Genomic DNA, 12,876 nt, shown 5'->3' with positions numbered 1-12,876 from the left:
ATACACTGAGATCTACTTTATGAATTCAGTCAGGTAAAGAATGAAAGTATCTCAACTGAGATAACTATTGTACGTTTAATGCAGTCATAGATTTTATTTTTAATTGCTGCTGACATGACAGCTTCAATTGAGGAGACACTGTTAAAGTTCCCATGCAAACAGAACAAGCCATACTGAAATCACAGAGCAAAAACAAAAAGAAAGATAGTTTCTTGATGATTGTACACAGCTAGCCCTCAAGGGAGTTTCTCGCTGAGCCGAGATCTGTCATAGTTGATGCTTCTTGCTGTCATGTTGCACTGAGGTGTGTATAAAGAAATGTCAGTGGCCACAGGTGAACCATTATCAATGCACTGCAGGAACAGCCCTGAGGAAACTAATTAAAAAAGTTCCAAATAAAACGATACTGAGCAGTTAGGTCAAACCTATCCCATAGTTCACTGTGGCAATGAATGAATATCACACATTTAAAAATACAACAGTTCATTTCTCCTGCACCTCATTTCTCTTTCAAAAGCTGCTTGTTCAATTCTCTCTGATCCTGCAGGAAGAGGAAGGAGAGTTTTGCCTTTGACTTGTCCAGACATCATAAACACACTGGATTTCAGGGCATGGACGTGTCGCATTAGGTCCTGAGACATGACGTGAGGCCATTGGTAGTGGTTATCGTTGTTGAGCAACACTGGAGCCACAACCTGAATGGGTAAAGAAGTACAAAAAAATGCACAATAAGAGCAAACAATAAGACTTTAAGCCCTGTTCACACCGTTTAACGCCCCAATGGCTGTCACTCAGTAGTTTGCATGGACAACAATAATCCGATATTAACCCGATTAAGACGATACTCTGATTAAGAAACTAGCATGTAAACAGTGATTATTGATGATCTTAATCTGGCTAAAGTCATACTCGATGTAAACACAAATCGAATTAAGACGTGTGGAGAATTCCTGTTTTAGTCGCATTCTCGATGTGTATTACAGACATGTACACACCTTAATCACACTATTAACGTCATGTGGGAGTTTTCACCGCATTTTGCGACAGGACACATACACACACGGCAGTGCTCAACCGTTTGATGGCAAACAAGAGAGCACGGCTGCGTCCGAAACTGCGTACTTACCTTCTATATAGTAGGAGAAATACATGTATTTTGGCTACTATATACATGTATTTCAGCTACTATATAGTAGGTAAGTATGCAGTTTGGGACGCAGCCTGTGGCTTCAAGCAGTCGTCTATTTGCATGTATAGCATGACAAATAATTAACTGCACTTGAAGCTCTCGAAAATTAAAAATGAAATGCCCAAAACTGTATACGGTACCATAACAAAGACCAACTGTATGTCGATACGTGAAATTCTGGAGGAAGGTTGGATGGCGTGGCGTGGGGACGTAATGACGTGTGCCGTTACTCGCTCCATGTTTTATAACATGTCAAACCTGAACATGAAAGGAGTATTCTAAAAGCGACTCATGTAAACACCTTAATCACAATATTGTCTTATTCAGAATAAGGTCGATAATTAGATTACTGCTGTCCATGTAAACGTAGTCTACTAATGCACTTTGATAATGCGACTAAAACAGGAATACTCCACACGTCTTAATTTGATTTGTGTTTACTTCGAGTATGACTTTAGTCGGATTAAGGTCATCAATAATAGCCGTTTACATGGTAGTTTCTTATTCAGAGTATCGTCTTAATCAGGTTAATATCGGATTATTGCTGTCTGTGTAAACGTAGTCAGTGAGTGTTCACACCCAGGCGTAAAACGCGTGGCGTAAAATATTTTTAACAATGTTGTTTTTTTTGTGATGTGCCGCGTTAAAACCTGGCCGACCAATGAGATTCACGCTTTTGTTCACATGTCCGGAGCTGCTGAAGTTACATAAAAGTACGACTTGATGGCGTTCAAGTACAAAACTGTCTTACCGACGCAGAAGCAGCTGAATAAGATCCAAGCATCCACCATTTTAGCGAGAGAGTGCTTAAGTGACACTGGAAATAAAATGCTCACTGCTAATAAATCCTTCTGCCTACACACATAAACAAGGTGTCCTTTGAAAGCACCAGATTCAAAATTACACACTGAATACGACATAAGTGTATTTATTATGTTGTGGCTATTTTTTTTTTTGACGACACTGTAATGCAAGTATATATTCTAAATGATCCATTTAATTCTTTCAGTGTTGTTTTCTACACTAAATAACATTGTTTGTTTCTTTGTCTCTTCCCTGCAGATGATAATCCGCTGATTGCCCCATTATTGCGTCGCTGTATTATCATATCGACCACAAAAAAAGACTTTCATATTCAACACTTCATCAATTTGCAGGAACATTAACATTTCTGGTCACAACAATTGTTGCCATAAGTATGTGAATGCATACATTCACATAATTATTTTTGATATAATTGAAATAATGATTTATTTAGAAAAAGAGTATACTGTTTAAAATTAGGACTTTAATTAAGGATTTCGCTTTAAAGAAGTATTTGCTGCAGTGGCCAAATTACAAGAAACCTCACGTTTCACAAAAGTGCGTACATGCTTTAACGAGTTTGCAAAACGTGTGTGAACGGCTTAAAGCTGTAAATACTGTCTCTCTTCTTCTTCTCAGTGATAAGTGGGTGTCAGAAACGGAAAGTTGTGCAGCGCCACCTTGTGTACCGGAGTATTTCTGCGTTTCATGTAGCGCCGTCTACTGTCAGATAGTGAGTTTACACTTTCATCCAGCGCCTTGCTCGTGTTTAAAACGTCCCGGTGTGAACAGAATCATATTTTGTTATTGCTTACGTGGTGCTCAGCTTGTATCCAAATAGACACAAACATGCAATGAATACAGTTAGTACTAGCCTATGTGTAGCCTTAACTCACTCACAGAAATAGAAAATTCACTTCTTTTTTTTAAATACACAAACAATTACAGATTCATGCTTCAGAACTGCAGAATCTCCAAAGACATTCAGTGTGGTCGTTCATCGGTCAATGCACCAACCAGGATTAATTCAAAATAGTATAAGGCAAGACACTACAAGGTGGAAACAACATCTATAACATGTCTTAATTTAAACTGTAGTAATAAAAATAGCAAAATCCAACATAAAAGTAATAATGTCATTGCTTTTTTCCACTCATGACCAATACATTATACTAAACCTAGCAACTTTGAAGAATGCTTAAGCCATAATGTCACACACACGCACACAAACACAAATAAGAGGATGTGTGTCTATGTTGTCTCAACACACTGTGAAGAGGACGGTTCGAGTGGCCAAAAAATCTCCAAGGATCACAGCTGGAGAATTGCAGAAGTTCGTTGCGTCTTGGGGTCAGAAAGTCTCCAAAACTACAATCTGAAGTCACTTACATCACCACAAGTTGCTTGGAAAGGTTTCAAGAAAAGAGCCTCTACTCTCGTCCAAAAACTAAGTCAAGCGTCTTCAGTTTGCCAGACACTACTGGAACTTTAAATGGGATCGGGTTCTATGGTCAGATGAAACCAAAATAGAACTTTGTGGCAATAAACACCAGAGCTGGTTTTGGCATACACAGCGAGGTAGCCATATAGAAAAGGACCTCATGCCCACGGTTAAATATGGTGGTGGCTCTTTAATGTTTTGGGGCTGTTTTTCTGCCAGGGGACCTGGACATTTTGTTAGGATACATGGCATCTTGGAATGAAAACCTGACTGCCTCTGCCAGAAAGCTTAAAATGGGCCGTGGTTGGATCTTCCAGCAGGACAATGATCCAAAACATACATCAAAAACAACACAAAAATGGTTTACAAGACCACAAAATCAAGCTCCTGCCATGGCCATCCCAGTCCCCTGACTTGAAACCCATAGAAAACCTGTGGGGTGAACTGAAGAGGAGTGTCCACCAGCATGGACCTTGAAATGTGAAGGATCTGGAGAGATTCTGTATGGAGGAACGGTCTCAGATCCCTTGCCATGTATTCTCCAACCTCATCAGGCATAATAGGAGAAGACTCAGAGCTGTTATCTTGGCAAAGGGAGGTAGCACAAAGTATTGACTAAAAGTGTGCCAATAATTGTCGCACACCTATACTTAACAAAGTTTTTTGGGGGGATGAACCTGTCTTGTGTTTCCAATTGTTTGAGAATTTTTGTGAATTGCTTGAACAAAAGATCAAAAGCTTAAATGTAATCCTTGGCGTTTTAACCCCCATACAAGTCTACAAAAATACATTCTGCATTAGTATTTGTATATTCCTGTATGTAGCAGCAACTTTTGTATTTATAATCTGACGGCACACAATGTACCACGTGATTAGACACCTGCTCACTCATAAACAAGGCTCAACATTTACAGATTATTTCGAGAGTTCAAAATATGATTGAAGTATTATTAATAACATTATTGAAAAAAAAAAAAGTATTTCAGCCTAAATGAAACATTAAACGTTCACAGAGCGAAGAAATCATTATTAAGCACGATTTTAATTGTTTATTTATTTATTTGTTTTCTGACAGAAACGTACTTCAGTCTTGGATCCTCAACTAGTCCGGATTGATCAAATAACACATTACAAACATGAAACAAGCAAAGTTACTTTCATTAACAAACTAAATGTTTGTGAGAGACCTTAAATCTCAACTCATTTCCATGACATTACTACACACGGCTGAATCCTAAATCCCACTCTGCTGGATACAAAGTGTACTACACGGTGTATTTGTATACGCTATGAAGTACACCTAACCTCTATAGTGAGTACGCAGCAATTTGGGATTCATCCAATCAGAAGCGTCGCTGAAGGGACGCTTTACGTATTGTACTGTGTGTTACGTAAAGAGCGTACGGCGCGTGAACAGTCCGCGCGCTCGGAAAGTTTCCTCACCTCTTCGACGAAGGCTGAGAACTGCTCCAGGGGCGAGTAGGACATGTCTCCGTACATCAAGTCCGCCTTTATGGTGTCAAACGACAGAGCAGTTTGGCTTTGTTTAATAAAATAAACAGCTTTATTCTTCGAAATCGCTGCAAATCCATTAGTAGGTACAAGTTGTCCGGCGGCATTCAGGTACACAACAAGCGTCGTGTGGTCGGGTTTATCCAAAAAGTCCTGGATTACTTGTTTCTGCTCCTCCACGCTCACGCATTTTTGCCAGCGGTCCTTTTTTAATCGCAGTGTTTTTAGTACATACTCCTCTATAAACTCGAATCTTTTCTCCTCAACTGGAGACTCGTCCATGTTTGCTGTGGCGCTGATCAGTGATTATAGTGTGAAGTCCATACAAACTCATTGTGCCCCTCTTAGGCTCCATAGTAACCCAGTGTTTGCATTAATGAGCCTGTTGCTCAGGGACACTCAGGACTTTCTGCTCATTCTTCTCACAGGTGGATGCACACATCACTAAGTTACTCTCTGTGTTGCTCTCTGTGCTCACTTCTAGGCACATTTGAACAGAGTTTAAACTGGGACAGGTCTGATTCATGAGCAGATCTGATGTAGTGTATGTAAATTTCTCAGCCGATACCGATAACTGATTATTCAGAGTGATATCGGCCGATAACCGATACAGACAGTTCTGCCTTTTAGAATTCTGAAAGAAATGCAAATAAAAACTTTATTCTCTCCATTTCAACAAGTTGTTTGACAGTAACTGGTCTCATAAAAATGTGTTTTCACACATTATTCTAATTAACATTAACACATGAACTCAATTCTGAAGATTAAAGTAAGATTTCTTCACTTATTGAATGTTATTAATTCCTATTAACATTGACTGAATTTTAAAAAACCTCCTGTTAGTCTCACATTCACTCACCACAAACAAAAGCATTTCTACTTCATCACTGACATCAAACTGGTAATATATAATATCAACTTTTTTATATATTAACATTAACTGGATATGAAATTCACTACTCTAGAAATATATTTTTCTGTGCAATATATACATTATATATATATATTTGTCATCTCATCTTCATTTAAATCTTTCAACGGCGTACTGGCCCTTTAATTGAGCGTGAGCAGCATGGCAAAAAAATAAAATAAAATCGACACCGAAACTCCCGCTTCACTGCTGCTCACTTCCGGTGTAAAATTTTAGCAGTGCAGAGATTACAGAGATTACAAACTGCAGTTTTTTCATCATTCCACATGAGAGACATCATCTTTACACACTGCACGAAATCAGTGTGTTTTCCCACAGTCATTTAACTGACAGGATATAATCGGCCCTGATCATCGGATGTTTTTAAACTTACTAGCCGGAAAAATAGCCTTTATCGGCCGATACAGCCACTCAAACCACATCCTAAACCCGAATCCTAAATCTAAATCCTAATCCCAACCTAAATCCTAAACTTTTTCTTTCGACACACTCTTCACATCTAATGAGAAATCAGCAGTGCGGTGCGATCATTGATTCCTACCATTCTTCATTTAAGTTTATACAGGGTGTCCCAAAAGTTTCCATGCATGAGGGAAATTAACACTTTTATGCAAAATGTCTTCCGAAATTTAGTTTTAAAAAAAAAATGTTTATATTAAAGGATTTACCGCTATCCTGAATCCTTCCATTTTTGTGTATCTCTCATACTAAATTGTTTCAGAAATGAAAACAAAATCTAAGATAAAACAAAGGCGACCTGAATAAAATACAAAATACAGTTTAAATAATAGTGTTATTTATTGAAGCAAAAGCGTTATCCAATACCAGCTGGGCCTGTATGAAAATGTATTTGCCCACGTAGTTACTAATTCCCCAAATCTATGAATCTGCATTCATAATGGGGTTCAGCTTGACTAGACACAACCAGGCCTGATTACTGCAAACCCTGTTCAATGACATCAACACTTAAATAGAACTTTTTCAACAGCAGGAAGTTGGTTAAAAGGTCTTACCCAGTAACACACTATGGCAAAGTTGAAAGAAATTCCAGAAATGATGAGGAAGAAGGTGATTGAAATACATAATTCTGGGAAGGGTTACAAAGCTATTTCAAAGGCTCTGGAACTCCAAAGAACCACCGTGAGAGGCATTATCTCCAAATGGAAAAACTCAGCACAGCAGTGAACCTTCTTAGAAGTAGCCGACCTTCCAACATTCCTCCAGGAGCACAGCAACTACTCATCCAGGAAGTCACAAAAGAGCTAAGGACAACATCAAAGGACCTACAGACCTCTCTTTCATAAATAAAGGTCACTGTTCATGACTCCACTATCAGAAAGACACTGGTCAAAAATGGCATCCATGGAAGAGTGGTGAGGATAAAACCATTGCTAACCCAGAAGAACATTGAGGCTCGTCTGAATTTTGCCAAAACACACCTTGATGATCCTCAAACCTTTTGGGAGAATGTTCTGTGGATTGATGAGTCGAAAGAGGAACTGTTTGGAAGATAGTGTCCCATTACATTTGGTGTAAACCAAACACAGAATCCCACAAAAAAAAGCATGGTGGTGGAAGTGTGATGGTGTGGGGATGCTTTGCTGCTTCAGGGCCTGGGTAACTTGCATTAATTGAGGGAAACGTGAATTCTGCTCTCTACCAGAAATCCTAAAGGAGAACCAGTCCTAAAGGAGAATGTTCGGTCTTCAGTCCTTAAATTGGAACTCAAGTACAACTGGATTATGCAGCAAGACAATGATCCAAAGCAGAGGAGTAAATCCTAGTCCTAGAAGTAAATGAAAAACTGATCTCCAGTTATCGGAAGCGTTTGGTTGCAGTTATTGCTGCTAAAGGTGGCACAACCAGATTTTAAGTTTAAGTGGGCAATTAGTTTTTCACATGGGTGATGGATACCTTTTTTTTTTGCTTCAATAAAAAAAATTAAACTGTATTGTCCGTTTACTCAGGTTGCCTTTGTTTTATGTTGTATTTCGTTTGAAGATCTAAAACTACTTAATTTGAGATACACAAAAACAGAAGAAATCAAAAATACTTTTTCACAGCACTGTGTATAGTAACATCAGGGAAACCTAGCACACTAAGTCTTATTGATGTATAATGTATATGTTTTTTTTTTGTTTTTTTTTTGTTTTTTTCCAGATAGCCTTTAAGAATGCCTTTAAGAAAAGAAGAATGTATTGAAATCATTCTTATGCTGGATCGGGAAGCAGTCACGAGGTTGTGATGGCCTTCACTTCAGTTTTATTTGTATAGCACTTTCAACAGTGGACTTTGCTCAAAGCAGCTTTACTGAAATCTACATATTCAGGATATACATTTTTAATTTATAAGTGTATCCCTAATGAGCAAGCCAGAGGCAGCGGCGGCAAGGAAAACCTCCCTGAGAAGATATGAGGAAAGAAACCTTGAGAGGAGCCAGACTAAAAAGGGAACCCATCTGGGTAACAACGAATAGTGCAGTTATAAATAATTAAATAAATCTATTGCTGTGTACTACATGGTCAAAAAGTGCAATTGTGTAACCAGGAAATTTCATTAGTTTTCACCTGAAGTCTGTTTTGTTGAAGTTATCAACTGTTCACTGATGGAGACTTGAGTGCAAAACTGTTCATGGCAACTGCATTCCTAAAGCTATCATAGAAATATTTTTCATATCAATTGCAGTCCAAAGCCATCTTCATGGTTTTTAAGTGGTACCATACACAGTAATCTCATTGACTAGGTTTACACATCAAATCAAATTCTGTTATGGTCTGTATTCCAAATACGATGTTTATATGTGTACAGGCATGGGAATATTCCTGTATACGTGGTTGTTGTACTGTAAGTATGCTGATCTACACGTGCAGTTTTCCTTTTATCTTCCGTGCAGTTTTCCTGTTATTATCCTGGGAGATTCAGGATGCTGCCATTGCTACCCACAATTCCTTGCGTACTGAGCATGCACATCTATCTCCTAATAGTGGAATTTCTGAATAAGGTGTTTACATGCAACACATTTCCAATTACAAAAACAGGCATATTCCAGGGGTGGAAATCAGAATATTGTCTTAATATGAATCCACCAATAGGACTGCAATGTTTACTTGACTCAACCTTAATTCGAATATTACCAAATTCCAATTAATATCAGACTTTTGATTCTTGATTCTTGATATTGATCTCTTGACTGTTCATGTGGGGCCATCATCAGCAACAGAGAGTGATTTCCGAGTGACTTTAACAGGAAACATGGTGAGCACATCACACACAACACTGCTACCAAACTTATTAACAAATTCAAAAAGACTAGAAGTGTTGTGATCCAACCGACAAGTGGACATCCACAAACATCCACTAACGAATGCACGGCATGGTGCTGGCGTACAGTACATAGTCCCTTATGTATGGTGACATTTGGGACACCCTGTATACTCCCTTTACTAATACATCACTAATCATTTTTTTTTTCCTATATTCGGTTCTTCATTTCTGCATAGACAGAGAAGACAAAATTATATATACATATACATATATACATATGTTGTTGATATATATACACAGATACACACAGTGGGGGAAATAAATATTGGACGTGTCAACGTTTTTTTCAGTAAATATATTTCCAATGAGGCTACTCACATGAAATTTTCACCAGACATCAGTATTAACTCAAGAAATCTGCAAATATAAAGAATTCACAACATTAAAGTCCATAAATAAAGTTATGTGTAATAAAGTGGAATAACACAGAAAAAAAGCATATTGAACACGCTAAGAAAAAGCAGTTCTCCAAGGCAAGGTAAGGCAAGGAACCAGCTGAAGTCCGTAAGTAATTATACCTCCTATCTGTGCAAATTAATATCAGCTGGGTTAGTAAATTGATGGTCTATAAAAAGGCTTTTCATTACCAAGGTGTCACACAAGAAACATCTCATGATAAAACAACTTTATTTATGGACTTTAATGTTGTGAATTGTTTATATTTCTGGATTTCTTGAGTTAATACTGATGTCTGGTGAAAATTTCAACAGCCTCATTGGAAATATATTTACTGAAAAAAAAAATTATGTGTTCAATACTTATTTCCCCCACTGTATGTGTGTGTGTGTGTGTGTATATATATATATATATATATATATATACACATGATGTTACTTCATTATCACAGGAAACAACAGCCAAATAGCATATGTCAGGGCTTTAATAGTAAAATCAATTAGTTTAAAGGTCTGCCTTTCACTTTCTCAATATGATATAAATGCTTTCTAATAAAATGTACTCCTGCACTTTGCCTTTATAATTGCTCCTCTGTGCAGCTTTTGAGTCTTCTCTATTGTATAATTCCACAATTGTACTGATATATCTACAAGATGTCATAATCTACCTCCTTCAGATTGAGATGGTCATGGCAAAACATTTCCAATCTTTTTGGTTTTCTTTTTATTTGTAGGTAAAATGTAAAATATCTTCCTTTTTTTGCATTCAGAAACCACAGGGGTGCAAACTTTTGCACACATTCTGAATAAACCATCGTTCCTTAGATGATTTTTTACGAAACAGTTTTCAAATTTATTGTCTAGTTAATGCTGTTCCTTCTTCATCTGTGGACCCTTGTGTTGAAAATTCTGTAAACACACAACACAACATTGCAGTCTTATATAATTGTATAGATTATATAATAATCTTTTTTTTTTTTAAAGTCAATATTTATTACATTCTGAGTCGTTATATTTTCAGTCCCTCATTATAGATACAAATAGCATTTTAGAGTATACATTTTGTGAGTGTGTGTGTGCATGCTGAATAAACAGGACTATGGCTGGCGCAAGAAATAAATATTTGCGCCCCTTACATACAGACTTGTAGTTTTATTATGAGTCTAAGTTAGTATTCTGATAGTATTATAGCACAATTAATCAGTACTGTAGCAGTCTAATAGTCTTCCATCAAGCATTCAGAAATGCAATAAAAACATTGTAAATCCTCTACTTGAAAAATTTTGAATTGTCTGACACTCAGGACCTTTTAAAAGAAACTGAAGATGCATTTGTTGTCCCCTGCTTTTGATTAGACTCAATTTCTTATACCATTTTACTGTCATTAATTATTCATCCATTTTATTGTCTTTACATGGCTTTATTACTCACTGATTGGTGTTTAATACATGCATTTTTATCATTTATAGCATTTAGCAGTTGCAGGGTTCAACATTTAAATTCCTGCCCATGGTTAATAAGCTTTACCCACAGGATCTTAGGTGGCTCATATACTGTAGTTTCTATAAAATGATGACAGGAGGCTCAGCGAAACACAAACAAGCATTCCTGACTGGAAGCACGTTTTCTAAACATGTTTTCTCAGCGACTTAATAAACTTTTTGCTGAGGCTACGGCTTAATCCATTTTTATATTAAATGATGTTCTACATATCTTCCAGGTTATTTGTACAAGTAAGAAATGAAAACAAATAAACAACTACACTTTTATATTGAACCACTTTATGGTCAGGTTCATGGTGGATCCTGATTAGTCCTGGGAACACCGGGCACAATGTATGAGTATGTTCTGGATTCCCCACCAGTCCATTTCAGAACATTACACACACACACACACACACACACATTTGTCTTACTATCCTTGTGAGGTACTTCCACACTTCCATTGATATAAATTTTAATGAATCTAATTAATAGACCTAACCCTAACCTTATCCCCAGTAACCAGAAGGAAACCTTTTGCTACAGGTTTTTTTTTTTTTTTCCTCAAAGTGCACCTATTATGGTTTTTCAAATATTACCTTTCATGTAGTGTGTTATAGAGCTGTTTGTGAATGTAAAACATCTACAAAGTTTCAAAAATCAAAGCACAGGACAAACGGAGTTATTGACTCCCAAAAGAAGGAACCGATTCTGAACAGTTGAAACGATTCGTTAGTAATTCCAGACTTACTTCCTGTACTAACCTACGTAGGCTTGTAACAAAAACCCCACCTCCCGCCTCTGATCTTTATCAGCTGCTCGCTGACAGTGGTAGACCAATCACAACAGACTGGGACCTCTGACCAATCAGAGCAGAGTATGCTCTCTGAAAGGAGGAGTTTAGAATGAATCCTTTAGAACGGATCATTGAACGAGTTGTTTGCGACACTGAGGGGAAAAAACGGTAATTCTGCAATTTAAATTATGAGCACATTAAACTGTTTTTTGACCTTGGATGCATGTAAATCTATTGTATGAGACCTCTAAAACAAAATTAGGCACGTTTCAAAACTGCAATAGGTGTGCTTTAAGCAGTTTTCCTTTTGGAGATATGCCAAATGTCCCCACAAAGTCAAATCGGTCAGATAATGGTCACAGACACTCACATGAGAACAATTGAGTAGCCAATCCATCTACAAAAGAAACCGGAGGACCCAGACCAAACCCAGAGAGGCTTATTATTCTTATTTTTCCTCTCCTTATTATTATTGCAACTGCGACAGCTAATCAAAAGTGTAGGACTGCAATAATCTCAGGTTTATTGAGAGCTGGAATCAGTCCTGTCCCCAAGGTTCCCGAGGATTGGATGATTAAAACCCCCTGACCTTATCCCACCACCCACACACACATGCACACACACACACACACACACACACACACACACACACACACACACACACACACACACACACACACACACGCACAGGAGAATGTCATCTGCAGTAACTATGTTTTGGCAGTGGATGGCACTAGAAGTGCGTACAGCATTTTTTAAATAAGCACTTTGTTAAAGTAACACACAAAATGTAGTACATCTGTTTTAATTTGCATCATGTTTTACGTTGCCCCTTGTTTGCTTTCTGTGATACCGCTTTTCAGTAAACGTTCGAATACCATCAAGCTGACGTGAAACACATTTCATTTCACTGACCAACATTTAGAACACACTTGGCAGAACAAAACACATCATGTTTATTCATCGAAATTGGCTTACAAATCGAATCATCAGTAGCCTAGTG

The 12,876-nt window shown here is 37.6% G+C and overlaps 1 protein-coding gene across 1 annotated transcript in view; it reads right to left on the bottom strand.

The window, feature by feature from the left end:
- dnah9 (dynein, axonemal, heavy chain 9) overlaps window positions 1-6,039 on the bottom strand; it is a 100,096-nt gene extending 94,057 nt beyond the window's left edge. The window contains exons 1-2 of the mRNA XM_053639227.1: window positions 4,878-6,039; window positions 499-695 (exon numbers count right to left, since the gene is read on the bottom strand). Of these exons, the coding sequence (XP_053495202.1) occupies window positions 499-695; window positions 4,878-5,228 (548 nt within the window). The 5' untranslated portion in view covers window positions 5,229-6,039. The remainder of the gene's footprint in view (window positions 1-498; window positions 696-4,877) is intronic.
- Between the last annotated feature and the right edge of the window lie 6,837 nt (window positions 6,040-12,876).

Source organism: Ictalurus furcatus, chromosome 13 (assembly GCF_023375685.1).
Source record: "Ictalurus furcatus strain D&B chromosome 13, Billie_1.0, whole genome shotgun sequence".
NCBI lineage: Eukaryota > Metazoa > Chordata > Actinopteri > Siluriformes > Ictaluridae > Ictalurus > Ictalurus furcatus.
Note: the sequence above shows the minus strand (reverse complement) of the source record. Positions and strands in the feature narration are given on the sequence as shown.